Raw genomic sequence first — 25393 nt, 5'->3', positions numbered from 1 at the left:
AAATGTTGAGTAGTACTCAAATACTAATAAATAATGCTTGTTTGTGATATTATTTGTTTTCAGTGACAATGTTTCTCATGGTGCACTCCACTTCTGAAAGCCTGACATTTCCCTGCTTTCGTCTGAAAGTGACAGTATCTCCAACATGTGTTTTCCATTCCTGATTTTTCAATATTAAGAAATCAGCATTTCTTTTTAGTGTAAGTAAAGCTGAAAAAAATAAGCACTCTCCGTGGGTAGTAGAGGAACTATTGATATAATTCTGGTAAGGAGCTAAGATGTCCTTGTGTATCACTATGTGGAATGAGTATTCAGGATTAATTCGCATTTCATTTCAAAAGAGAGCAGACTGAGATTTTGAAATGGACTTGCTTTCCTTCTACGCTGGAATTAACTAACTCTGTAAGTATAAATCTGTTTGGTTTTTTTTCATGGTGTTTTACTGATGCAGAAAAGCTAATTTTGCTCTGAGTAAATTACAAAAATGTCATTTGGGTGTCTAATCCCCACCTTAATGTGCTTATATTGAATGCCATTTTTTTCTTGAGTCTGTCTATCTAGTTAAGTGTCATATGCATTGTAGTCAAATATGTTAGTGATGTATGAGATGATTCTGTATGAGCCATCTATTCCATGAGCATGAAGAATGAAGTCTTGTGTTCTTTGTTTATGTATAGTAGTTATTGTTGATTGTAACTGCTCTATTAGGAAGTATTTTTACTATACTAAGAAGTATTCCAATTCCAAGTCATAATATTTTTGTATCGTAGATATGTTTAATGTGATATACGTTGTTTAATCCTTAATTGCAGTAAAATATTCTTCTTAAAGGTATCTGTTTCAGAGTAATGAGAGCATAAAGACCTTTGCAGTAGAGCTAAATGCATGGAAATTTGTTACTTCAAATCTGCAGATAAGCTGAATTTCAGTACACAGAAGGGATTTTCTTGTTTTGACTGATCTAGTAGATTACTATCCACTTTTAGAAAGGGGTGTAGACTGCTAGATTTAGCCTGAAAATTATAAAAATTGAAATTCTTTAGGGCTTTCGGTGTCCCTGGGTTCATGGTAGGCTTCTTCTCATTTTGATGGTAACACTGTTTATCTGACTTTCCCTGTTAAGTTGTTTCAATAAGAATGATGCCCTAAGAGTGATCCCCCTGTAGTGAACTAAGGAAGTTGCCATGAATTATTAATAACAAGCCGAGTTTAGTGTGGTTTTATAGCCCCCAAAGGAGTTGGAATAGTGTACTCTGTAAAACCATTCAGTTCACCTGATCTTGACAAATTGAAAGCATCAAAAACATACTCCTTCTTGTTAACACTAAAGGGGGGAAAAGGTAACTTGGGAATGCGTCAATATTTAGCCTTCTTGTAGAATTTGAAAAGGATAATGGTGAACAGTGTTCCATAAATAACTGTCTTCTGTCTTTGTGCTTTAATGCTGTCGGCTAATACTTCTCTGTGAAGTTAACCTTTATGGCTTCATTTCTATTTTACTGAAAAAGAAAATGGCAAGTTTGTGATATTGCATCTATTGTTTATGCTGATAATATGCTGCAAGTTAAAAATGTTCTCTGTAGCAATATGGTAGGTAACAAAAAAAAAAAACAATTATTTTAAAAAAACATTATTGTCTTAACAATAGATCACCAAGCTAAAATTGTTTTGTAAGTACATTGAGAATTTGTTACTGACTTCTTAAAGATCTAATGATGAGTGTTTGTCTCTAGAATATTGCCTTTGAAATGACTGTTCAAAACGAGATTCATAGTATCTTTGTTAATATTTGGCAATATGTCCATCTTTCTCAATTATGTTTATTTTTTTTCATTTGTCGCTTAACTACTTAATTTAAAAGCATAATGGTCTTTAATATCCAACCTGAATTTGACTAGTTTACCACTGGTCACCAAAAAGTATAACTGAAGACTTTGTGTGTTCAGTACTATCCTTCTTTTAGCATATATAGCCTCACTTGCAGTGGAGGTGGTACTGGGCAGTAACTATCCTAGCAGTGGAAGTTTGTACAAATTCTGCTTAGTTTCCTTATAAGAAGCAGAATGTTTCACTCTATGTGCATTAGGTAATGTTACTTGAAATGGTTGTTGACTGTAAATAATCATTCTTACAGTTATGCTGGGAATGAAATTGTGATTTTACTGAAGTGGCTCTCTTCTTAAGCTACTTAAATTTTGATAATTTAAGATGGAGTAGTTTATACATCTTTTCAGAGTGAGCAGTTATTTCATCAGCCTTGCTGGGATTTTTGTTCTGTCTGGTTTTATGTTATAATACAGCTTCTGGATCTGAAAAACAATGTTAATTTTCTGTTCAGTCCAAATTACTCCTCTATTTACAAACATGCTGAAACTTCTCTTCTAAAACATAAATCAGCAGTAGTTCAAACAGAGGAAAAGCACTCATATAAAAAAGAAGTTTCCATTTATGTATTAGTGGGTCACCTTAGTGTTTCTGTCTTGAGTACTTTTTAGGCTTTTCACTGTACTAAAGTTTTCTTTCAGTAAAGTGATATAAGAAATATTTCTATACAATCCCACTTCTGTATTTTCAACATGTACATTTGTTCTTTTTTATAAGTTGTTATCTGGCTTAGTTTGAATTTATTATTAGATTGAGTAAATTCTTACAAAACTGTGTAATAACAAAGGAATTCTATTAGAACTTACAGAATACCTGTAGTGCTGAAAACTCCACAACTGCTTTCATTATTGTTTATTTGTCTAATTGTAGGTAAATACATGCCTGTCCATTTCAGTGCAAAATAAATGTGCAGGTTTTTTTTCCAGCTGGTGTTTTAGACTCCTCTTCAGGCTCTGGCAGAAGAGATCTGCCAACATTACTGTGGCACTTCAGAGGTTACTGCGTCTAACAGTCAGACTGTGCCTCATTTGTTGTATCCTATTTAAATCTGATTTGAGATCTGGGTATATGATCTTGCCTTCTATGATAAGAATAATGGTATTGGAATGTCTCCCTAATGCATTCCATTGCTCTTCTAAACAGGTTGTATGTTTGTGGGGTGTTTTTTTTTTCTTTCTTTGTTGGACCGGTGGGAGGTGTATATATATCTTTAATGGAAAATTTCTTTCTGGATATTTAAAACTCAGTAAAGAAACAATGAATTGAATCAAGGCCTTTTCAGTAGGAAACAACAGGCAATCCAAATAATGAACTGTGCTCTACAGCTTACTTATAATATGCAGTCTTTGTTTATGCTCAGCCATAAGCCACAAAACTACATCTGTTCTGAAAGTGTCCTTTTAGCTTTTGCAAAAAGATGCACGAGCAGTCGGGTTTGACAGTATCCTTTCTTTTTTTTTCAACTTACAGCACTAGAGAAAGCAATTTTTTTTTTAACTGTAATAATTCTGGCTGTGAAGTATTGTTTTGTTTTGTTGCTGGAACTTTTATGGAGTTCTGTCTCAAACTTCGGGAGAAAAATAGTTTTAAACTATTAGGAGTGTACTTTGAAGTCTGAAGCACTGTTCAGAAGGATGTAAACTGACTTAAAAATACAGGTAGAGGTTTTTGGTTTCTCTGTATACATCTGCAGCTAGTTGAGGGGACCTCAGTTGGTCAGCTGACCCTGTTGGTTTCGGAATATTAGCTTTCAGAGTAATGTACTCCGAAACTTGTTACAAGTTGTTCTAGTTAACATACTCCAGTATTGAAAAAATTTAGAATTTTTAAATGTTTTGCATTTTTAAACGTCTCATTGCATGCTCAAATTTATGATAAAATGCTGTTTTCCCTTGATAATTTTATCCTGTATTTTCAGACTCTCCCATTATGTAATATTCTCTCATGCAACTATGGTCTGATAAGATCATGTTTGGAAGCAAGTTCATATACGAAGATTTCAAGAAAAGAGGCAGGAAAGACTGGAAGCAAGCTTGCTGTCCCATCCACTCAGTTTCACTTATAGTATGAAGTAGTGTCTTCTAAAATTTTTTTGTTTTAGATTGCAAATATTAATCTGACCTAAACTGATTAGCAATTAGAACTAGTTATCTAAGAGGTGTAAAGTAAGTTAACAATTTCTATTTACATCCTAAAGAAAAATGGCTTCATTAGCATCCTAGTTTAACCTTATTGGCAATATTGGGGAAGTGGTGATTAGAATGAATCACCTTCTTAATTCCTACTTTGTTTGGGGTAGCTGTTATTAGCTGAAGCAATTAGTGGTGATTTAGTTAGAAGGGAAGGGTTTGATTCATTACAAACCAAGTAAATATTCTTGTTAACTCTCATTAGTTTGTTAGAAACCGTACGCTCTAGGCTACAGCTCACCCAGCCTTATGACGACAGAAATTCCTGTCTGAACATGTATGGAAAAAGAAAACTCATGTCAGCAAAGGCCTCAAATTATCATTTTTCAAAGAATTTTGGAGAAAGGGTAACAAGTATTAGAAATAAACACACACACGTGTATATATATTATTTACTGGAGTAGACAAGACTATAAAAAGCTTCTCTATCAGAAGATAGACAAAAGTGCAATGTAATATTATTAGTAAATTAACTAATATGGGGACTTGATTTTGGAAGTTCTAGTGACAGGATCTAGTCTCTTGAAAATGGCAGTGTTGAGGTGCAGCAGATTATTTGAATTCTCAGTCTTTTGTTTTCTTCCTGAAGAAAATATATCATTTCGAAGTGGTAGAGTTGGCATGTAAAAACTGAAAATACAGACCTTTTTTTCCCTCTTGTTTTTCTTTGATCTCTCTTCCACACTTATTCTTCTACTTACTATGAATCTACAACAAGGAGAGGAAATATCCAGCAGATGAAATAAATATGGCAAAATATTAAGCCAAGATTGTCTCAGTCATGCTTATTCCGAACATCAGGTGCTAATTTCTACCTACATTTCAAATTTATGATTGATCGGGAAATGGCTGAATAAATTATTTAATATAACAAATCTTTTACTGGACAGGCAGGTGAACTGAAATGTACTCAGTAGTGATTTTAATTTAAGACTTTTATAAAGAGAAGATTTGGTTAAGTTAGTAACATTCATACATTGCATGGTTATATACTTCTGTAAGTGTAGGAAGTAACACTTGGATTTGGGCTTTTACTGCATTTTGTAATATATGAAAATAATACAAGCACCAAAATAATATTTGTTCCTAATCCTTATTTATGCAAAGCTACTTTAAATTCATTTATCAATGCAAAGATCCCTTAAAATGAGCATAAATATATTTACTCTGATTTTTGGTGTGAAAAATAGAAATTAGGTAACAATTTATAATATGTGATGGCTAATGTGTTGGTTTCACCGTGGTATTGGTTGGCAAAATTTTAATATATCTCTCCAGTTCTTAATTATAAGTTAGTTTACTTGTTAACTTAACCTTTTCTTAATAAAGACAATGAAACATCTAATTTCATTTAGCAGTGTCAGTAGCTGATGTTAGGATGACTGAGCATTCTTATTAGTTGTTTTCATACTCTCTACAGTCAGGTTGCATTTTCCCATTATAGCTAATTTGTTAAACTGGGCAGGCAAAACCAAAAAAAGCTAAATCATCCCTTCCAAACCTTTCATATGCCAGTACTCTTACTTGCCTCCTTCAGTGCTGAGCTGATTCAGAGAGCTGAACCGACAATAAGTGTTCCTGTTTCCCTCTTTGTGCTAGTTTTGGCCGGTTTAGCTTCTTGAATGGGCTTCCAGCCCCGCCAGAGGAGTACCAGGAGCTGGGTGCAAGCAAAGTGAAGCAACTGCAGAAGACAGATACCCCTGAGAGCAACTCAAACTGTGGCTTGTGTGTGCCAGTAAGGGCTACAAATAGTACACATTATTCAGGGTTCTGGCGGGATTTTACTTTCTATAGATACTTGGCACGTGTACAAGAATTTCAAATCAATATTAAACCGGTCACCATAGGCATGCGGTTGGAGTGACTTTTTGAGGGTCTGTTTTAGACACTTAGGTCTCTTTCACTTGCATAAGTACTTGGAAGCTTACTTAGCAATTTTTAAAAGCCTTATATGTTATCACAGCTGTCTTAAGTCATATTAGGGTATTCCTGTTTGTGTATGAAATTAACTCATGTCTACTTTGGCTTCAATGAGCATCATCAGATCACAATGACACAATTCCAGCTGACTTCTCAAGGATCTGAATGAGTCCTTCAGCCATGGTATGTCACTCCTGGACATGCCCATGGTCAATATAGCAGCAGATTTGGATTTCAGATGTTTTGTAAAGTTTGTCCAGAAAAAGACTTTGTGCATAAATGCTGTGTGAGATATTGCCTTAAGCTCTTAGTGTTTTGCTGGTATGAGACTAACAGTATTAACCAGATGCTGTAGTACTCCTTGATCTGATGTTCACTGCTCCTGCCCTCTATTACCTAAAGACCTATTGAATCTGAGAGCTCCAGAGCATTTCCATAGAGTCATTCCTTTAAACACAATAGAACTATTCTTGAAAGTGTTAAAGCTTTATCTTGCTTGTCAGAGCTTTACTGGGAGATACTTCAAAGCCACAGAAGAATTCCTGGAATGATTTAAACCCATCTCAAAAATTTCTACTTTGTGTTCCCAGCACTAGGTGTAGTAAGCACTGTGTTCACGGACACAGCTAATAGCAGATGTAAAATGAGTAAGTAGTAATTTAAATGAAATACATACAAATGGAACAGCAGAGAATACTGTTTTGTTTTTTTTTTTACTGTTGCATTGTTGATTCATGCACTGTTGAACTTCTCATGAAATTTTCCTTTAATTGTTTTTTATCTTGTGAGATTTTTTTATAAGGGGCTAGTAAGAGACTGCACAAAGTTGAGTGTCCAGTGTAGGTTCTGACAAGATAGTTAAATGCCAGCAGTCTGATTTCAGATTCCTATGTGCTTAGTAAATATTCATTTAAAAGCTCTACTGATCTTAAACATTTTAATTAAATAGGTAACAAATAATCTACTGTTTAGGCTATCTGACTGTTGGTTCTCACAGTAGCAGACATCCCATTCATTGTGGCTGTGTTTTACAGTAAAAGGAAGCCCTGTGGCTTCATTTCCATCTCCATCTCCATTTCTGCTTTCTTTCTACACATCTCTTACACAAAATGCCTTGTGTATTATGTGACTATCATACATGAATTAAATCTCTGTAGCCTTCTTCCCTTTTCGTTCACTTTGTGACTCAATATAAAATGCAGTTTATTTTGTTGCTTTTCTTTCACATTAATGCTTATTGGGTTTTCCATTACTTTTCACCTGAATTCTAAAATAATTCTAAAATCTTTTAATATTTCACATTCACATTAGTAGTTAACCCTTATTGAGGGGAAAAAAAAAAACCCCAAACAAACAAAAAAACCCAACAACCACAAAAAACCCCACAACACAATTCTGATCCAGCTGGTAATGAAAATTCTTGTGAGAGCTGGTAAATTTAGAGATTTTTATTGTGCTTTTAAGTTTCAGCAATTTGTCATGTTAGAGTTGGAAATTACTTCATGGAGTTACTGTCAATGTTGAAAACTGGAGGAATAAAAGGTAAATTTTCTTAACCATACAGACCCTGCTTCAGCTTGTGCCCTTTGTGCTCATCGATAGAAACTGCCACAGAAGAAATGGTGGACTCCTTTAAATGGGGACTTGATGACTGTATGAGCTAGTGATGCATCCTGGACGACTTATATGTGAACCCATGGAAATCAATATTTCTAAAAAGAAACAGAATTGGTGTTGGGCAGGGGTGTGGTGGTCGTGAGAATTTCTCTGCTGTAGAGACTTACACAGCATCCACTAGTGAAGACAAATATACAAAGATACAAGCATATTTAAATACTCTTCCCTGAAAAGAGAATACTCTGTTTTACACACGTGTACAGGGTCACCAGTGGTTAGCCAAGCGTATCTTCATATCTAAAAATCTGAATGTGTTTGAAACGTTGTGAAAGTCCCTGTGAGGGTATTATGCCTCATGCTATGAGCAGGTGAAGAAGACTGCCTGGCATATAATGAGATGGGAATTCATTTCTTAATATTGGTTACAAAGTTCACGATGATTTAAAGAAAATCTGTCTGAATATCTTGGATTATTTTGACTATTCTGGCATATGTTCAGTAGTATTGTAAGGAACATGAATTTTAATGCATCCTGTTTTTAGGAAATGGATTTAAGAAATACCTTTACGTATTGCAAAGGTTGGAAGTTCCAACCTTTCAACTTCTTTCCTCCTGAATTTCCCTTTTAGTGTATGGGAAAATAAACTTGTAATATAACTTTTTCTTTTCCCCCCTCATAAAATATACATAAGTGAAACTGAAGTAAAACAGACACCAAGTCTTTCTCTTAATTCTGGCTCAGTGGTCCAGCTGGTTGAGTACAGGAACTTGACCCCTTTGTGTTGCCATCTTGTGTGTTTTTCCACTATCAAAGCCAATACTGTCTGCAAAGCTGGTATAGACAAAGAGCTCTGTAGGGTTATAGTATAGTAGCAAGACTGTTTTGTGACCATGTTCTGAAGGCAGACTGGAGGTGACAGTATTATTTACCTTTGTTGCTTGGGGTCCAAAGAGAATAAATTGCTATTGATTTTTGAGACGTTACAGTGAAGTGTCTTGAATGCCTGCAGAATAGCCGAGTGGTAGGATAGTCAGAGTCTGCATGGAGACTGCTTTTGAAATGAAAATTAATTTTCTTGTTGTGGTGTGGTGTTTGTGGGGTATTTTACCTTTTTTTTTTTTCCCCACTATTTCTTTGTGGGTGTGTGGGGTTGTTTTTGTTTGTGTTTTGTGGTTTTTTTTTTTTTATTTTCAGAACCAGTTGCTGGAAAACTTTGTGGGTGTCATATGTATTATAAATGTATTTTAGCTCTCAAAGAACAGAATTCAACAGCCATTTTATAACAATTTGAAGTAGATGGTGTTTGGTATATAGCCATCTGGGTATATTGTTGTTAAGAAGGCAATGCTGAGTCTTTGCATGAAATTAACCACCTTTTGAAGACATCTCTTCTAGAGGTGTAACAATTTATAAGAAGAAATTATCTGTATGAAAGTGGAAATGATATGCAACTAACAGTTTTCCCCAGCCTCTCATCACAAAGCCGATTGTGCAGATTATTCAGGTTTGACATAATTAGTTCACAGGGGTAGGGTTTTTTTGTCATTTTGGGGGAAAAGAACCCTGTTGCTTTTCTGTTACCACGAGGTTTTATAACAACATTACATTGCAGTGACACCTGCTGGGAGAGATGGAAACAGAACATCTGGAACCCTGGAGCCCACAGCCGGTGCCTGGGGTGGCAGTCTGGGGTGATGCAGGGTTTGTAGCTCCCCTGGGGGTATGTGCTCTCCTTCCTTTCTGAGGAGCCTGGCTCCCCTGCCAGATTTACTGAGCCTCAGAAACTTACTAGAATGTCATTATGCATTTGGATCTTCTGACTGGGACTTAAGTTCACAGCACTGAAGAGCCTAGGTGGATGTGTAAAAATAATGATGGAAGCTGTTCAGAACGATGCATTGCAGGAATTAATCTTCTCCACTAAGGGGGCTTATATCAAAACAAGATTCCCCTCTATTTCAGTTGATCTACATTTGTGAGTTTATCATTCTGCAATGATTATTCAGGACTGGATTCATATCTGTTTGGCTGCTTGCCATGGAAAGGGGATTTTCCTGTATGATGAAGCTTCTCAGGACCAGCTTCCAATTGTAAACAAACATTGATTCTTCAGCTAAAAAAATTTAAGGGGAGCTAGAGCTTCTTCCCACTGCCAAGCTGAACTGAGTGAAATTTCTGACACACTACCAAGTTGTAACTTTCAATTTTCAAATTATGTGGAGAACTGTGAAACTTGCAAATATTTTTTGACAAAAGTGAGAAGTGGTGGCATAATGTGCTTGGGCTTCTGTAGTCCTGTTTTTGCTTGAATCTAATAGAGTTCTCTGGTTTGTAGTTTCTATGTATTTGTCTTGAGATTTGCCTCAAAACAAGCTGGGTACTTGTGCTTGAGAAATAGCTATAATTATTCTGATTTTTGTCCTGCATACGGCCTCTTGGAGACTGAAGGTTTATGTAAAGCAGTTCTCTGGACAAGATCACTAGGCTTTTGTCTATTCTTAAAGCTACAGAAACTTTTTTTTTTTCTATTCAAATTCTTTGCAATTGTTTCTCCATTCAGTTAAGAAAGTTCTGAGAGGTGACACCAAAACTGTAAGGGCTTCGAAAAGTTACCTGTAGTCTTCCCCATGACCCACCTCTCTCCTCTCCTTTCCTAGCTGTAAAGGCTGTGTCTGGTGTAGGATGATGATTCTGGGGGAAGTGGTATTTTCATTGATACCAGTAGTACGAGATTTTTTCTGTTTGTATGTAGGTATACATTATCCATAAAAACTGTGTGATGTTCAAAATTTACTTAATTGCTGTGGACAAAGAAAATACATTTTCTGACTTCTGAGCAGTACAGCTCTGGAAAAGATGAAAGACCCTGAAATTACCTCCCTTTATCTTTCCTCAGTAAGGGCTACCTTTATTTCCCAGACTGACAGACATTAAGCTAGCAGCCTCTCTGTAACACTGAAACCATGTAACAATGAGGCCATGCCAGCATAGATCAATAACTGCCACTTAGTTGAAGGGTAACAGTCTGTTCCTACCTGAACCAGTAGTTTGCCCATGACAAATAATCCTTGAAGATAATCAGATCACACCGCTTGATTTAATTTACTTTGTACAGCGAGAGTATTTGTTCAATGGACCACAAAACCCTCAGGTTTAGTGTGGCTTCATATATACTTGTTCATTCATCTTATTCCAGACTATTGCATTTTCTTTCTATTTCTTATATCTAAAATTTCTTGCAGTATAGTATTAAAAATCATTTTCCTTTTAAAACATTCCCTACTTCAACTCCCTACAGCAACTCCCTAGCCTAGTAAGCACCAGCTTCCAGAGAGATAAAACTCAAAATAAGTTCTGATGGTGTCATTTAATATCATCTCATGAGAGACTGGTGATGGTCTGTCTGCTACCTTTCTTCTTCTCCTGGCAGACTCTTCCATCCAATAATTTTTTAACAGTTAACTGTCTGTGGAAGCTACTGGAATGTCCTGCCCTGTGTTTTCTTGAGAGCTAAGACAAATCTCAAAAGTGAGCTTGTATCAGCCAGGCGAGCTTGTCCTTCCTTACATTGATATTCTGTTGCTGCCCTTAGATTCTTCGTTGTTGGATAATGGACTTCTAAAATTGTGTAATGTTGCTTGATCTTTATGCTTATACTTATTTATTTAAGCAATGTTTTACTTTTTAATATTTAACCTGTGACACAGTACAATTAATTTTATATATCTTCCATTAAGGACGGTATTATCGTTGTTTGCCTGTGTAGGTATCATCCCTTACAAAATAGCATCTGGTATCAAGTGAGTTAATGCTTTTGGTCTGCACGGAAACTACTTTTATGATTAAAAAAAAAACCTTTTAAAAAATGTAGTTTAATTGAAATCCCATTTAAAGGGTAAAATTATGTTATTGATTATGATAAAAATGTCCCAGACGCTGATGAATTCATCAATTCCTGTTCCAGACATGTTATAAATCTTTTAGTGGAAGCAAAGGGATGTGAATGACATGAATATTTTCAAATTACAGTGCACATTACTTTTTATGCACAAGTTTTTTGTTCTTTGCAACGTTTCTGTGAATGGAAATGTCTTTTTAAGAGCTGCTGTAGAAAAACAACACACAATGAAACCTAAATTATAAATCAAGCTGAAATCAAACTGGTTTATGCCAATAAAAATATGTTTAAAAAATCATGACAAACTCTTTCAAAGATTGCTGAAAAATCATTTCAGTATTTATTCTCCTAGAGGAAGAAATGTGTAGTAAATAAGTGTAAAAGATTTAGCTTTCAAGTATAGTGAGGAATTAGACCAATATTTTTAAGTACTTTAAGTTGCAACATCTTTCATTCAGGTTTCAAGGTCAAGATTCATAAAGCAATACTTATTTCCTGCATTAATTAGGAGATATCTATGATGGACCTGTATTATAGACCTATTGCATTGTTATTTGTGGCAATGCAAAAGTCTTAAGAATAGAAACTGCTCACCAGTAATCGTTATTTTCCGAGGCACACAGCACCTTTACTATAAGTGAGAAATCTTAGTTTTTCTGTATGGAGGAGGTGTCTCGTAACTTGGATACATTTTGGAAGGTACCTCCACAACTAATTCACTTAAATAACATCCATTTCAATTCAAAACACACTTTGTGGTACCAACCTTTTACACACGCAGTGAGTGGTTAGAGAGCACCAACAGGAAGCCATAGATAGCAAAACTGTCTGCATATACAATTCTCTGCTTCCATCAATGTATTCGAAGCTCCTAGCCAAGCTGGGACAGGGAAGCTGGCCATTGTGACAGTTCAAGCTGCGACCTTTTGTAGCAATATAATATTCACCAGGCAATAGAGACAGCTTCTGTAAGTATTGAGGCTGGTGTGGTTTGTCAGCTGTGATCCCTTTGTGTGCACAGTGACCCAGATGCTGCAGTAGGAGTGGAAGAACCCCCCTCCTGGTCCTCTCAACAGTGTAGAGCTTATTCCTAGAAAGAAGTTGTGGCTTCAGTTTGACGGTGGCCTGGAAGTCAGCGCTTGTTTTCAGACGAGTGCTCTAATCACTGTGCTATTGTATAAACGGAGGACTCTAACAGAAATAAAGTCAGTATCAATGTGCTTCTAGGATGGTTTTGCATGGTTGTTTTTAAACTATAGAGTATTTTTGTGCTTGGTATTGCTTACAATGTTTTACTGAGGTATGAGGATTGTTCCTTCTTGAATGGAGGGTGAAACTCCTTGGGCTATGATTCATGATGGGAGATACCTGCTGAAGATACTGCTATTGTTATTTGTGCTGCTTGTTACCCCCATGTGCTCTCTCTGTTTTAAGGGTTTTAGGACTTTGCTGTATATACTGCACTGAGAAACTGATAATGTTTTTGAGAAAAAGTTGTTTGATAAGAGGTTGGGAGTTTTTTTGCCTTTTTTTTTTTTTTATTAGTTCCTCATGTCATAACAAAGAAGACAATCTCCTGCTGCAGTTAGTGGGGAGAGTGACAACTTCATAATGTGGTACATTAATTAGAGTGTTTCTTGCAAGAAACTACAAATGGGCTGCTTTTTATAGTGAAGCCCTTTATTATGTGTTGTCTATAACACTAAAAACTCTAAGCATGCTGTTCTGCTTTGTAGAGAACATATATTTGGTATACTTAAATAAAGTGTACTGAAGGATGGACCAAGCACTGCTGTGTTTCTTTGGTTTTCTATTGAGGTGCTTGATTGTCCAGAGGAGGGGGTGTACATTCCTAACTGCTAGGATATAGGAATGAAAAGGGGAAATAGAAATAAATAAATGGGTTTTTTTTCTTGTTGCAGATGGAACCTTCCCTCTCTCATATATTTAGCCATGGCCATTCTAAGGGTATTTAGTTACTGTGCAATTCTTAGAATAATAAATTGTAAAAAGGAAGATTCTGGGGGGAGGGCCGTGGAGTGGAAATTCTAATCTTACTGACAAAATGAATCAAACTCTGAATTAGGGGAATGTTTATAAATACAGGAGTTTAAGAGTTCGTGAGTAATAGATGTTCTAGGCATGTTAAAGGCACCAGTAACAGGACTTGTAGATGTTCTGTAATCATCTGAATAGACTGTGATAGAGCTTATAAGCAACCTGTTAGGCTTGTTAATCAGTTAATTAATTATTTAGTACATTAATTTTCATAGCCTGTTATGAACTATTTGTAATGCCAGTCTTTGAGTCTGTATGGAGATGTGGGTTTCTCAAGAATGAAGAGGCTAGTGTGACAATGTCATAATTGTCAAAGACAGATTACTCAACAGAGTTGGAGAACATCTGCTTATTCAGACCACTCCTCTGAAGCAAGAGGCCAATAACTGCTCTGTTCTAGAAATCAGAGCTCCTCCTGAGTTTCGAGTTTCAGGCTGGAGAATTTAAGTTCCATTATTTAAAAACTAATCTCCTCAGAAAATCATGTTCTCTATGGATCTTCTGAACATGCAAATCCATGGCCTAGTGTTCAAGTTCCTGCAGCAAATCCATCTGCATGTGGCTGTCCACATCAGTCTACTGGGTATGCTAGTGATACTTAAGAATATTGAAGAGCTTGTTGTAACAGACTAAAAGCCTTTGGCTGCTGAAGCTTGAATTAGAAATGAATTTGAATCTGAAGTGTTAAACTCTATAAATAAATAAAAATAATACTAGTTTCCAGGATATACTTTGAAACAGAAGAGGTCTTGGAGAACAGGGTGCATTTTAGTAAGAGAAGACAAGTGCCACTGCCAGATAAGTGGCTTCAAGTCCATATGTACATATGCATGAAGGTTTAGGTGGCAGCAATATCAGAGGTACTATCCAGACCTTACTTTCACAATCAGAACCAGTTATTATTTATCTGTCAAAAGCAGAGTTCACAGTCTACTTTTTCAATTGCAATCTTCAAAGACGTAAAAGTGCTTAAAGAAATGCCTTTCACATTTCTCAGGAAATGTTATGCTGTAGGTCCAAGGCAGTGTGTGTGGCCCTTTGGTGCAGGCTCCGAGGATTTGTTGTAGAGGTCTAGAAATCTCTGAGGTTGTGAGCAACGTTTCACTCATCTGAATAGTGAGAGAGGAGAAAACATAACTAACAAGTTTTTGTACTTAGATGATTTTCTGCTGTGGCCTAGAGGATAAGAAGCTGAAGAGAAAATTAATAATAGCCTTTATTCTGGTTGCCTCCATCAATATCTGTTTTGCTCTATGGAGATAAGAATCTGGTTTTCCTGATTACTTCTGTATTGGAGGTTACTGACTCATGCTAGTATTATGTTTGTTTTAGGCCAGGGTTGCCATTGCTCAGGGACTCGCTGGCTATAGATTGGCTGGTGGTGAGCGTTTGGGAGGTGTGTTGTGTGTGGTGTGTGGGTTTGGTTTTTTTTTTTTTTAATCACTTGGTTTTGTGTTTTTCTTTGGGTTTGGGGTATATTACTTATCAAACTGTCTTTATCTCAATCCATGAGTTTTCTAAATTTTGCTCTTCTGATTCTCTTCCCCATCCTGCTGGGGGTCAATAAGGTACTGTGTGGTGTTTAGGTGCCTACCTGGGTTAAACATACAACAGTTTTTGTCTGTAGACCCCATCAGCCAAAAGGGAGTCAATAATAGCTTTGCAGTGGTAATAGTATATAATGCATGGGACCATGTGGTTTTAAACCTTCTTGACCTACAAAGTACCACATTATTGGACAGCAAAGGTTAGTCTGCCACTGGCCCCTATCCAAATGTATTTTTGTTTACAACTAGTATTGTAATTCAGTCAGAAGGTCTGTTCAAACCATGACCAAACTAGCAAACAGGAACATATGCATAAAACCCCCTGAACTTAGCATCAGCTAGTGTTTTCAAAAAGTTGTATTATCTCCCTTTAGATTTTATGGGTCAACAGGGCAGAACAACTTTCTGGTGTTTTGGATTGTGGGTGGGGTTTTTTGTGAGAATCAAAGGAAATGCTCAAAATTTCTGTATTTTTGAATATTTATGATCTGGCCTAAAAGAAGTACTATACCTAATTTTGTGGTATTCATATATACTTTACATCTTATTTACAGACTTTAATTTTTGCAACTGGTTTCACAAGTAACCTCACTGGGTTGTAATCTATGGAAAGCATAAGAACAGTATTCTTGAAAAAGAATTATGTAGATTGTAATCACACGCCACACAAAGGTCACGTGAGGAGTATTGGGAGCTTCATACAGCTTTGTTCAGGGATTGGCAAAACAAAGTTCTGAGGTTATAAAGCAGTAAAGGTGTGTTTCAGTAGAACTTAAAATCAGGGGGGTTTTTTACTAACACAACAGTAACAACTCTTAGTCATTATTGACTTGCATTATATTTGTAGCAGTGACCTAGAGGTGAAAGGCTCCACATCTCATTTCCAACACTCTGAGCCTTGTAGTCCTCCATAATTTAATTTGATGCAAAGCAATTATCAGCTAATTGATTTGCATTGATTGTGCTGTAGGACAGAAGCATTCCTGTTGCAGCAGATGAGAACTTCTGGGACAGCCTTCCACCCATATTCAGAGTAAGCAGAGAAATGTTTAAAGCTATCTAACTGTAGCTCTTAATACCCTTAGACATCAGTAGGTAGTATGTTTCTTGCTTTACTTTTTGTGTCAGTGTATTCCCTCTATTCTTTCTTAAGCAGTTCTTTGTTCTTATGTTGTCCCTTACTTAGGTTTGCTTTTGGTTTAATGCTTGCTTACTTCTTTCCCCCTACTCCCTATTTCTTGAATGTTTTCAGTATCTCTTTTCCCCCTCCCCATGACGATATTTTCAATTGACAGATGACTTCTCAGTCTTCCTATTAGACCCATTTTCAGTCTCTACTTTTTAATTTTTGCCATATTTGATGAACCTGTATTGCTGTTTTCCCTGGATCCCCGCGCTCTAGTCCTCTATGGTCGTCTTCCTGCTTCTGTTAGGATTTACTTCTGTGCTTCTGCAGTTGTTGTCTCAGCTGTTGCTAAAAATTTTAGCTCCTTCGTAGACCTGAGTTACACCTGTAGAGCTGTCTTTAGAAAACTACAGTTTTGAATGTAACACTTGATGCAGGTGTGTGGTTGTTTTTATAGTGTGGATATATCTCACGGGCATTGAATTGAGAGTTATTCAGATTGTTTCAGATACAAAATTTGTAGTACAGTTGCCTGGTTTTTCTGATTTTACTTATTGAGATCAAGAATATATACCGCAGGATTTAATGCTGGGATATAATTATGGACAGTCTCAATGTTAAATATAGAAGGTAATGTACCATAGATTTAAGAATTTAAAAAAAAATGGAAAGAAGAATTTTAATAATTCTGAACTCTTCTGAACAGTTAAAACTACATTTGTAAAATACTAGTGTTATTTTGTGGTGGTTGTAAATACGAATGTATCTTTTTTGAGTATTCTATATGCATTGATAGATGGTTTTCCTTCTAGATTTTTTTACATAAAGTATTATATGCTTATATTATTCTACTTGGAAGTAGTTTAATTGCGTAAGGCCAAAAAAGTACCTTGAAAATGAATCAAAACTACTCATAAAATGTTGAAAAGGTTTTTAAATGAGGACTTCCAATAAAAGCTTTATTCTTGGTAACTTTCTATAGCTCTTTGACAACACTGTCAATGAAAGTGGTTAGTTTTACTGTTGCTCACTGATACAGGCAACTGAGAAATTCTAAGTCATTGGTTTCAGTATGGGCAGTAGAAGACTGATAGGCTACTTCTGGGAATTGATAAAGGTTTTGGAAGAGCTTTGGGAAATCTTTCCACTGAAACAGTCTTTGATGCAGTGGCTTAGGAGGCTTTTGCTTAGAACGTTCCCCTGCTCATCTTTGTAGATTGTTTAATTCCTTGCAATTCAAGGCAGATTGTTAAGCATGGCTAAAATGTGCTCGAAGAAGATACTGGCCAAGTTGTGTTGTAGGGTGGACAAAATTTCATTCTTCTATCACATTCTTTGGCAAACAGCTGTTTGAATGTTATTGTAGTTGTCGTCTTAAATGTGATATTAAGACTTTTAAAGTCACTTTGGTGTGGTTTGGTGTTTGGTGGTGGGTTTTTTGTTTGTGTTTTTTTTAAGGATTCCAGCATGTTGTAGTCCTTTTCAAAAATATTACTTGTTGCTTACTTTGCCTTTGTATTTATGAATTGAAATGTTTCGTATGATAAATGCAGAAAATTACACTGCCTGATGGAAACTCTCAGAAACTTTTATTCGTTATAGTGGTCATTTTCTTTGAATTTTCTGTGTATTAATGAAAATGACTTAAAATCCTTTGGAGATTTGGAGAATTTGGAGAAATGTCCTCTACTTTTCTTGAAAGAGTATTGCATCTGTAGTCTGGAGTTTTGGTGTGAGAGGGGAGAAGAAATTGCCACTAAAGGAGTTTAATAAGATTCCTGACCTGCAGAATTGGACACTGCATTGTAATAGTGAATTCCATGCTCAATTTCAGTAGGGTACATTTGCTAAAACAGTGTTAGCACCTTTATCTGTTCTTCTTGTTCTTAAGGAGTGTTTTACTGTAGGGTAACAAGGTGTTCAACAGGATAGTTTTGCTGCTTTGTTGCTGTGTCCTGGGCATGTGGTTTTGGTTTTTTGTGTTGTGTTTTTTTTTTTTTTCTTTTCACTATTACTTAATTTGTTGTCTTTTGGTTTTCAACCTTAACGTAAATGGCAAAGTCAGAAATTATTTTTTTCCTTTTTTTAAAAAAACCACACACCCCCCCCCCCCAAAAAAAACCAAAAAAAACCCTTAACCCTTGAAAGAATGTCAAAAGGTATTTCAGGTTTGAAAGTCCAAAAAGTCATTTGATGTAACCCATAATAAGTGGATTTTGAGTTTGCTGGTTTAGATTTGTAATGCTTTATTCAACTAAAGAGGGTAACTACGGTTTGGCTTTTGCTAGTCTTTTGAATTTAAAATGTTTTTAAGCATATGTGTATGGCATCGGATCCAAGGGATTTGGAACTTTTTTACTTGTGGTCTCAAAAATAATTTAATGTCAGAGCTTTTTTCTCAGGAATTGTTTACATTTATAACATATATCAGTAATTTAAAATTATTCATATATTTTAAATTGTCTATAAATGTAAAGAATAAGACATACCTGTGACTTATCTCCTTGACAGTATAATAATGCAAACAATAGTGATACAGGGTGGGTTGATTTTTTTATTTTTATTTTTTTTTCTTTAAGATTAAATTATAAACCTTGAATCCAGACAGCTTTTCTGTGCGGTACATATTTCATACAATTATAGGGTAATTCAGATTGGAAGGGGCCTCAGAAGGTCATCTAGTCTAAACTCCTAGTCAAAACACAGTCAATTCAGATTATGTTGCTTATGTCTTGAGTCTAATCATGCCTTGGTAATCTTCAGGAATGGAGCTTCCACAGCGTCTTTGAGTAAACTCTTCCAAGGCTTGATTGTTCTCTTTTAATAAGAAACATAAGAAAGGAGAAAAGGTTGGATATTAAGACAAACATTTCTATGTTCTTACCTCACCTGGAATGTTCAATTCTTGCTTCTAAGAATTTATAATCTGACTAAAACTGATGACATAGATAATTGTCCTGGGTTTGGCTGGGATAGAGATAATTTTCACAGGAAGCTGGGAGGGGACACAGCCAGAGCAGCTGACGCAAACTAACCAAAGGAGTATTCGATAATACATGAAGTGATTCTCTGTACATAAACTGGGGGAGCTGGCTGCCAGGGGAATTATCTCTGCTTGGCGAGAGGGCTGGGCATTGTTTTTCTGAGTGGTAAGCAATTACATTGTGTCTATCTTGCTTTGTGTATACTTTTATTGTTATTACTGTTGTTGTTAACTATTCCTTTGCTGTCCCATTAAACTACTTTTATCCCAACCCATGAGTTTTACCTTTTTTCTCTTCCCCAATTATTCTCCCCATCCCACTGGGGGGCAGAGAGGAGTGAGCGAGTGGTAGTATCCTACTCAGTTGCCAGCTGGGGCTAAACCACAACAACCATCTATGTAACGTCTTGATAAAATAAGTATATTCATACTCTCTTCCTTGTTTGGCTGAAAATTGATATTGAAAATATCTTGGGAACAGAACACCAGCTCAAATTTGCCAGTGTTCTGTCTAGTAAAGTTTGATAGTATTTTCAGCAGTGAGTGAGCACTTTGAAGGTATTCTTCCCAGTATCTCCTTCTAGTCTCCTTTCTTTAGTCTCTTAATCCACTATAGTTATGTTGTCAGTTTTGCCCCTTGCCGCTTAGAAGAGAGTTTTCTGTTTTCAAGACACACTGCAGCTTGATGTCATTTTGGAAGGATAAAGAACAAGGCAGACATTCAGTTATATTATTCCTCAGTCTTTCCCTGCAATTTGATTTCTCTGAGCCAGAGCTTGAAGCTGCACTTCTATTTACTAGGCATTAATAGAGTTTTGTTCTTGTACTTATATAATTACCTTTTGAACCCATGTATAGGTAAGGAAATAATTAATTAATTGGAGGAGACTGCGGGCATTGGAAACATGAGGAGGAGACTGTTCTGTTTAACTAGTGGCAGCAGAGGACAGTTAAGGAAAGCTTGATGTCCAGGAGAAAAAAAAGAAATTTTGGAGAGGTTTTAAGGAAGGATGTGAAAACTTTAAATGGAAATGTTAAAGTGAGAAACTGATAATGTTTACCAACCTAACCGTTTATTCCTAACAAAACGAATGTTTGGTATAAATTATTAAGAAAAAGATGTAGCATTTCATAGTTCGTGCTTCTGAGCTCCATACAGAAATCTTTGGAAATTTGGCCATGTTGTATGTATCAATCAAGGTTAATGCATAGCTAGTATAATATTTGGGTTTTCATTAGTTTTAGTTCTGATCACCAGCACATCCAGTAAGTTAAAATTACTTTTCTGCTATGAGTGTACATATCCTTAACTATTTTTCTGTGAAGCGGGAGTGTGTGATGTTGGAAAGAGTGGGAATGACTGATTTACTACATAACAATGAAGATCATTTATATAGTTTTACATTATTTATCTAATTATGAAGGCAAAGGTGACAGCTGTTTTGTAAATAGGGATGATAATAAAACAGGTGAAAATAGTAAAATAATAATAGAATTAAACCTATTAAACTAATCTTCCTCAACCTAATGAATATAGGGAAAAGTGAAATAATGTCTTATGAGTGTCTATTAGCAATTAACATTGGGAAAATTTATTTGATTAGCATCAGTTTGTGGAAAGAACAGTGTGTCACTGCAATTTTTTTTTCCAGTTTAACTTGAACTCAACTTGCAAAACTTAAATTCTTTCCTCTTTAGCTTCTGCAGGTAGATGCTCTTGGACTATGCCATATAAAATATGCAACATCATCAGTTCCCTTTGAATACATGGCTTCTGACAGTGCCCAGCAACTCAGAGGTATAATTCAGTGCTTTACAGAACTGAAATCCTATTCAGAACAACTGAGCAAGGAATTACAGCCACCTCAGTTAACTCAGCACATGGAATTTTAAAAAAATTAAAAAGCCTGCTATTTTATTAATGTTTTAAAACACCAGAGGAAGAGAGCATGACATGGGATCAAATATTTTGCCTTACATATTATTTTCTAGTTTACTAGCATTCTTTCATACAAAAGCTTATGTCTAGTCAATCTTTAGGACACTTTTGTTGGGTTAGGGGTCTTGAAATTCTCTACTAGTAGTACTAAGCAGTGGTGTGCAATGAAGAACTTAATTTGAAATCATTTTGGGCAGAATAACAGATCGATGGCAAGATCGGTTAAGTGTGTAGGAGAGAAATCAACTTACAACAGAAGTCACTACTTGTTAATGGATTAATTAAATAGCCTAGAGTAATTCCTTAAATGATTTCTAGAACACGATGCATTAATTGACAGTACTGTGATGCTCTTTGATTCATTGTTCCTTTTTTTCTGTGTATTTGAAATAGACAACTGCTTCACACATAAGGAGAACTCAATTTTACTGATAGCTTATTGGTCAATGAATCTCAAGATAAAATGGTTACAAGCATTAAACAGTAGAACATAGAAATGAAATGTCAACATTGTTCTTATTTGATAATTTTTCAGACATCATTTCACATCAAATCATATTCATAATTGCACAGGTAGTTAAAAGTCTGTTATCTTAGTGTATTAATATATTGCATGCTAAATAACACATCTGTGGACTTCTTGCAATATTACACTAGTCAGACATAATTATGGCCTCAGATGACTAGGGCTGTTTCACAGCTTGCAATCATACACTTAAGGATCTGAAAAAGTACGAAAGCAGAATTATTAGCTTGGATATAACTAGGAGGATCATGAAAATAAATGATAGGTCATTTAGGATAGTGGAGACTTGAACTTTAAAAAACAAACAAAAAACCACCACCACCAAAACCCACATAAAACACAGTGAAAGAGATTTCTTTTCTTTAGATGCCAAATGTATTTCAACAATAAACAGAGAATTTGGTGTTACAGCAAGTAGTGTTGTAGTTTATATACAAGTCTTGTTCAAAGCAATGCTAAAGATAATAATCTTGATTTTTCGAAGTCTCCCAAAGTGATAAATTGATTTAGATTTCAACATAGGTTGAATATCCAACTACAAATCACTTCAAATGAATCAGTCTGTTCTACGAGATTGTTTTCAAAATGTTTCTAATTAATTTTGTCAGACTTTCATTGGTTTGTATGAGAGCAGTAATTCACATAGATATTTGAAAGAACATGCTGCCTGTTAATAATTCATTTATGTTTTTCATTCTGGTACCAGATATACATTTTGGAGAAATATGCACATAAATAACTTCATGTGGCTCATATTTGAATAGTGTATGTTTGGAGTAAATGACGAAAATTAATAGAACAATAGTGGTGTAAAATGGTGTAAGGTTCATGCTATCAAAATGCAGCTAACTTTAAATTGATTATCATCACAGTATTTTACTATATACTGATTAATCTTTCTGGAATTAGAATGTATTTTAAGCACTCTTATTTGCATATATGCCCTATAATAATACATTGCCACTAGGGATCTTACATAAATAGACATATTCAGAAACCATAATTTTCCTGCAAGTTCAGTTTTGTTACCGACCACTAGGCAGATCATGGAAATATTACTCTGGTTACCATTTGCTTTTATTCAATTAATGAATAATTATGAGAGCGCTTTCTTTCCTAAAGTGCAGTTATCTCATGTTTTTAGTGGCTTGCAGTTCATTATGTTTCTAAATGAAAAATAAGACAAGCCAAGGAATAAATGCCGTTTGGGATTACAATTGATGATGACCCCCAGTCTGGCTGATCATTTCCAATATTTCTTTCTTCTGGTTCTAAAGATTTTCAAAGTAATTGAATCTTTTGGTTTTGTGACTGAACTCCAAAGGGGCTGTTTCAATTCCCCTGTTTCTATTATAACCATAAAATTAATTTTTTTTATCCCAGGGCCTCTATGTTAGTAAAATTTCTTTAGACACAAATTAAATATGAAAGCCTTCTAACTGGGAAGAAAAGAGATTTAGCTTCACTTTACTAATTGCATCTGATAAAAAACAACTCTTACAAAACTGTAGGCAAGGAAAGGAATTTGTGGGCTTGCCATTTAAAACAAAAGCAAAAATGAAACCCAAACAATTAAACAAAAACAACAACAGACCCACAACAAAACAAAACTGCTGCAGTTCAAGCTACAGGAAGAATTGTTGACAGTACTCTGTATATTTATATTTCTTAAAACAAGATCTTGTTTAAAGGTTCTAAAAGTTTTATAGGAAAATCCAACTGATTTGCCTTTTAAGACTGGTAAGACTCTTTGGTTTTTTACCTCAAAGGCAGCTCAGTTCTGAATTGAAAATGTGTTCTCTGAATCAGCTTTTAAAGTTGATGTAGTCTAACACTGTCTGTCTGAAGTGGGAAAGGAGCCCACATTTTGAGTTTCTCAGTGAGCACTCTTCGGGACTACCTGTCCCAAGGGACGCAGGTACCTTGTCTAACTGTGCTGCACTGCAATAATACCTGCTGAGTGCAGGTTGAGGTGGGGGTTTATTTCATGGAAACAAATCTGATAGAGAGATCTCATTTATTGGTGCTAGAGAACAATGAAAGAATATTTGAAAGGAAGGAGAATCAGCTTTTCTTTTGCTATGTTAAACTAAAAGGTGTTCTTTGTGGGCGTTTGACAGAAATAGAGTACTAAAACCCTGATAGCTTATCCGTTGTCTAAAACTGGAGACATACTGGCATGAAAATCCCATTGTGCTAGATCCTGTGGTGTTAGTCTAAAGAAGGAGGAAATATATCTGTGTTACCTGAGAATTTTTAGATTTTTAGTAATACTCTGTAGATCCAGTCCACTTAGGAAACAAAAACTACCCAGAATGGCGACATGAATACAGAAAATTTCAGGTTTATATATATGTGTTTGCTTTTTTTTGTTTGTTTGGGGATTTTGTGGTTGGTTGGTTGGTTTTTGTTTTTTTTTTTAAGTACAGCTAACACAGTCTGTTACTCAGTAAAGTTCTTTCTGTGGAAACCATACTCAGAAGAAACCCCAGGGCATGAGACACTCTCTTACTGCCAATGAGTGACAGGCTTATGGCTGCCACAGACCAACATACAGTTTTTCTTGCAACAAATTTATGGAATTAATACTTGAAGAAAGCATGATAAATATTTCATTTCTGACCTGCCGTGATCTGCTCAGCCTTGAAATCTTATTACCTTAATCAATGGCAATCTTTGCTATTTGACTTCAAATTAAAGTAATTCTGTGATTTTTTTTTTTTTTGGTGTGTTTTTTTTCTTGGGGGGGTGGGGTGCGGTGGCGGGGGGGTGAGCAGATATTATACCTTAACAACTGTAGATTTCTATTCCTCCTAGTTTGAACTGCAGCTTCTTCACATGCAGTTAAGCATTTAAGTGTTTCTGCCATGTGCATGAAAAGTTTTCAGAAAGCTGGCTTAGAGAATAGTACAGGAAGTGGCAGGACTAATCTGTCAGTTTGTACCTAAAATTCATACGGAAAGGAAATGGAAATTTAATGGAAGTATGGCTATCTGGTATTTCAGTCTTCCTAGTGATGGACAAATCTATTTCAGAGGACCAGGCATATAAAGCACACTATTTTAGTTGTTGCTAACACTTGCATCCGTATCTTGGAAAGCATAATATATTCTGGGCTTTGTCTATCAGCCAGGTGTCTAACTCTAATAAGTGTTTTCTGAAGAAGCAGGTGCTGCAAGGCTACTATGGAAAAAAGAAAAACGAAGGGTGCATCTTACAAGTGTCCTCACTTTGTATAGTTAGAGGACAGCTATCATTGTCAAGGTGTCTACTCAGGCAGCATTCTTTAAGATGAAAGCTTGTAGGCAACATTGAAGCCAATTCCCTGATTCAGCACACTCAAAGAAGCTGAATGGTGTGTGGGAGGTGGGTCTTGGTTCCACCAGCGTGGATCTATCCAAGTGCATGGTATTTGCACTCAGACCACGAGCGCACCCAGGTGTGGGCTTAGCTAATGGTGTACAGCAGTCACCTTTAGGCTTTGTAAGAGGTTGCTCACTGCTGAGCTGGTAGAGCGGCAGCCCTGTATCAAAGCTGACACACTCAGAAGGCAAACAGTGCACTCCAGGACCCTTCTGTTTTGTTTGCCTTTGTGAAACTAAAATCACCTGATTTTAGTAACAGTAACAAGTCTGTAAGACTACAGGTGAAAGTTGCATCAGTATTAAGTAGATGATTTTAGAAAACTTCTTAATTAATTCAGTG

At 35.8% G+C, this 25393-nt stretch overlaps 1 protein-coding gene across 2 annotated transcripts in view; it reads left to right on the top strand.

The window, feature by feature from the left end:
• Positions 1–25393, top strand: part of PRKN (parkin RBR E3 ubiquitin protein ligase) — a 732034-nt gene that overhangs the window by 13569 nt on the left and 693072 nt on the right. The window contains exon 1 of one of the 2 annotated variants that reach the window (XM_065631600.1): positions 16085–16147. The exons of the other annotated variant lie outside the window; for it this stretch is intronic. Within the exon in view, the coding sequence (XP_065487672.1) occupies position 16147 (1 nt within the window). The 5' untranslated portion in view covers positions 16085–16146. Of the gene's footprint in view, positions 1–16084; positions 16148–25393 lie in introns of those variants that run through there. 2 annotated transcript variants of the gene reach the window in all.

This window comes from Caloenas nicobarica, chromosome 3 (genome assembly GCF_036013445.1).
Source record: "Caloenas nicobarica isolate bCalNic1 chromosome 3, bCalNic1.hap1, whole genome shotgun sequence".
Classification (NCBI taxonomy): Eukaryota; Metazoa; Chordata; class Aves; order Columbiformes; family Columbidae; genus Caloenas; species Caloenas nicobarica.
This window is presented reverse-complemented; position numbering and strand designations above follow the sequence as displayed.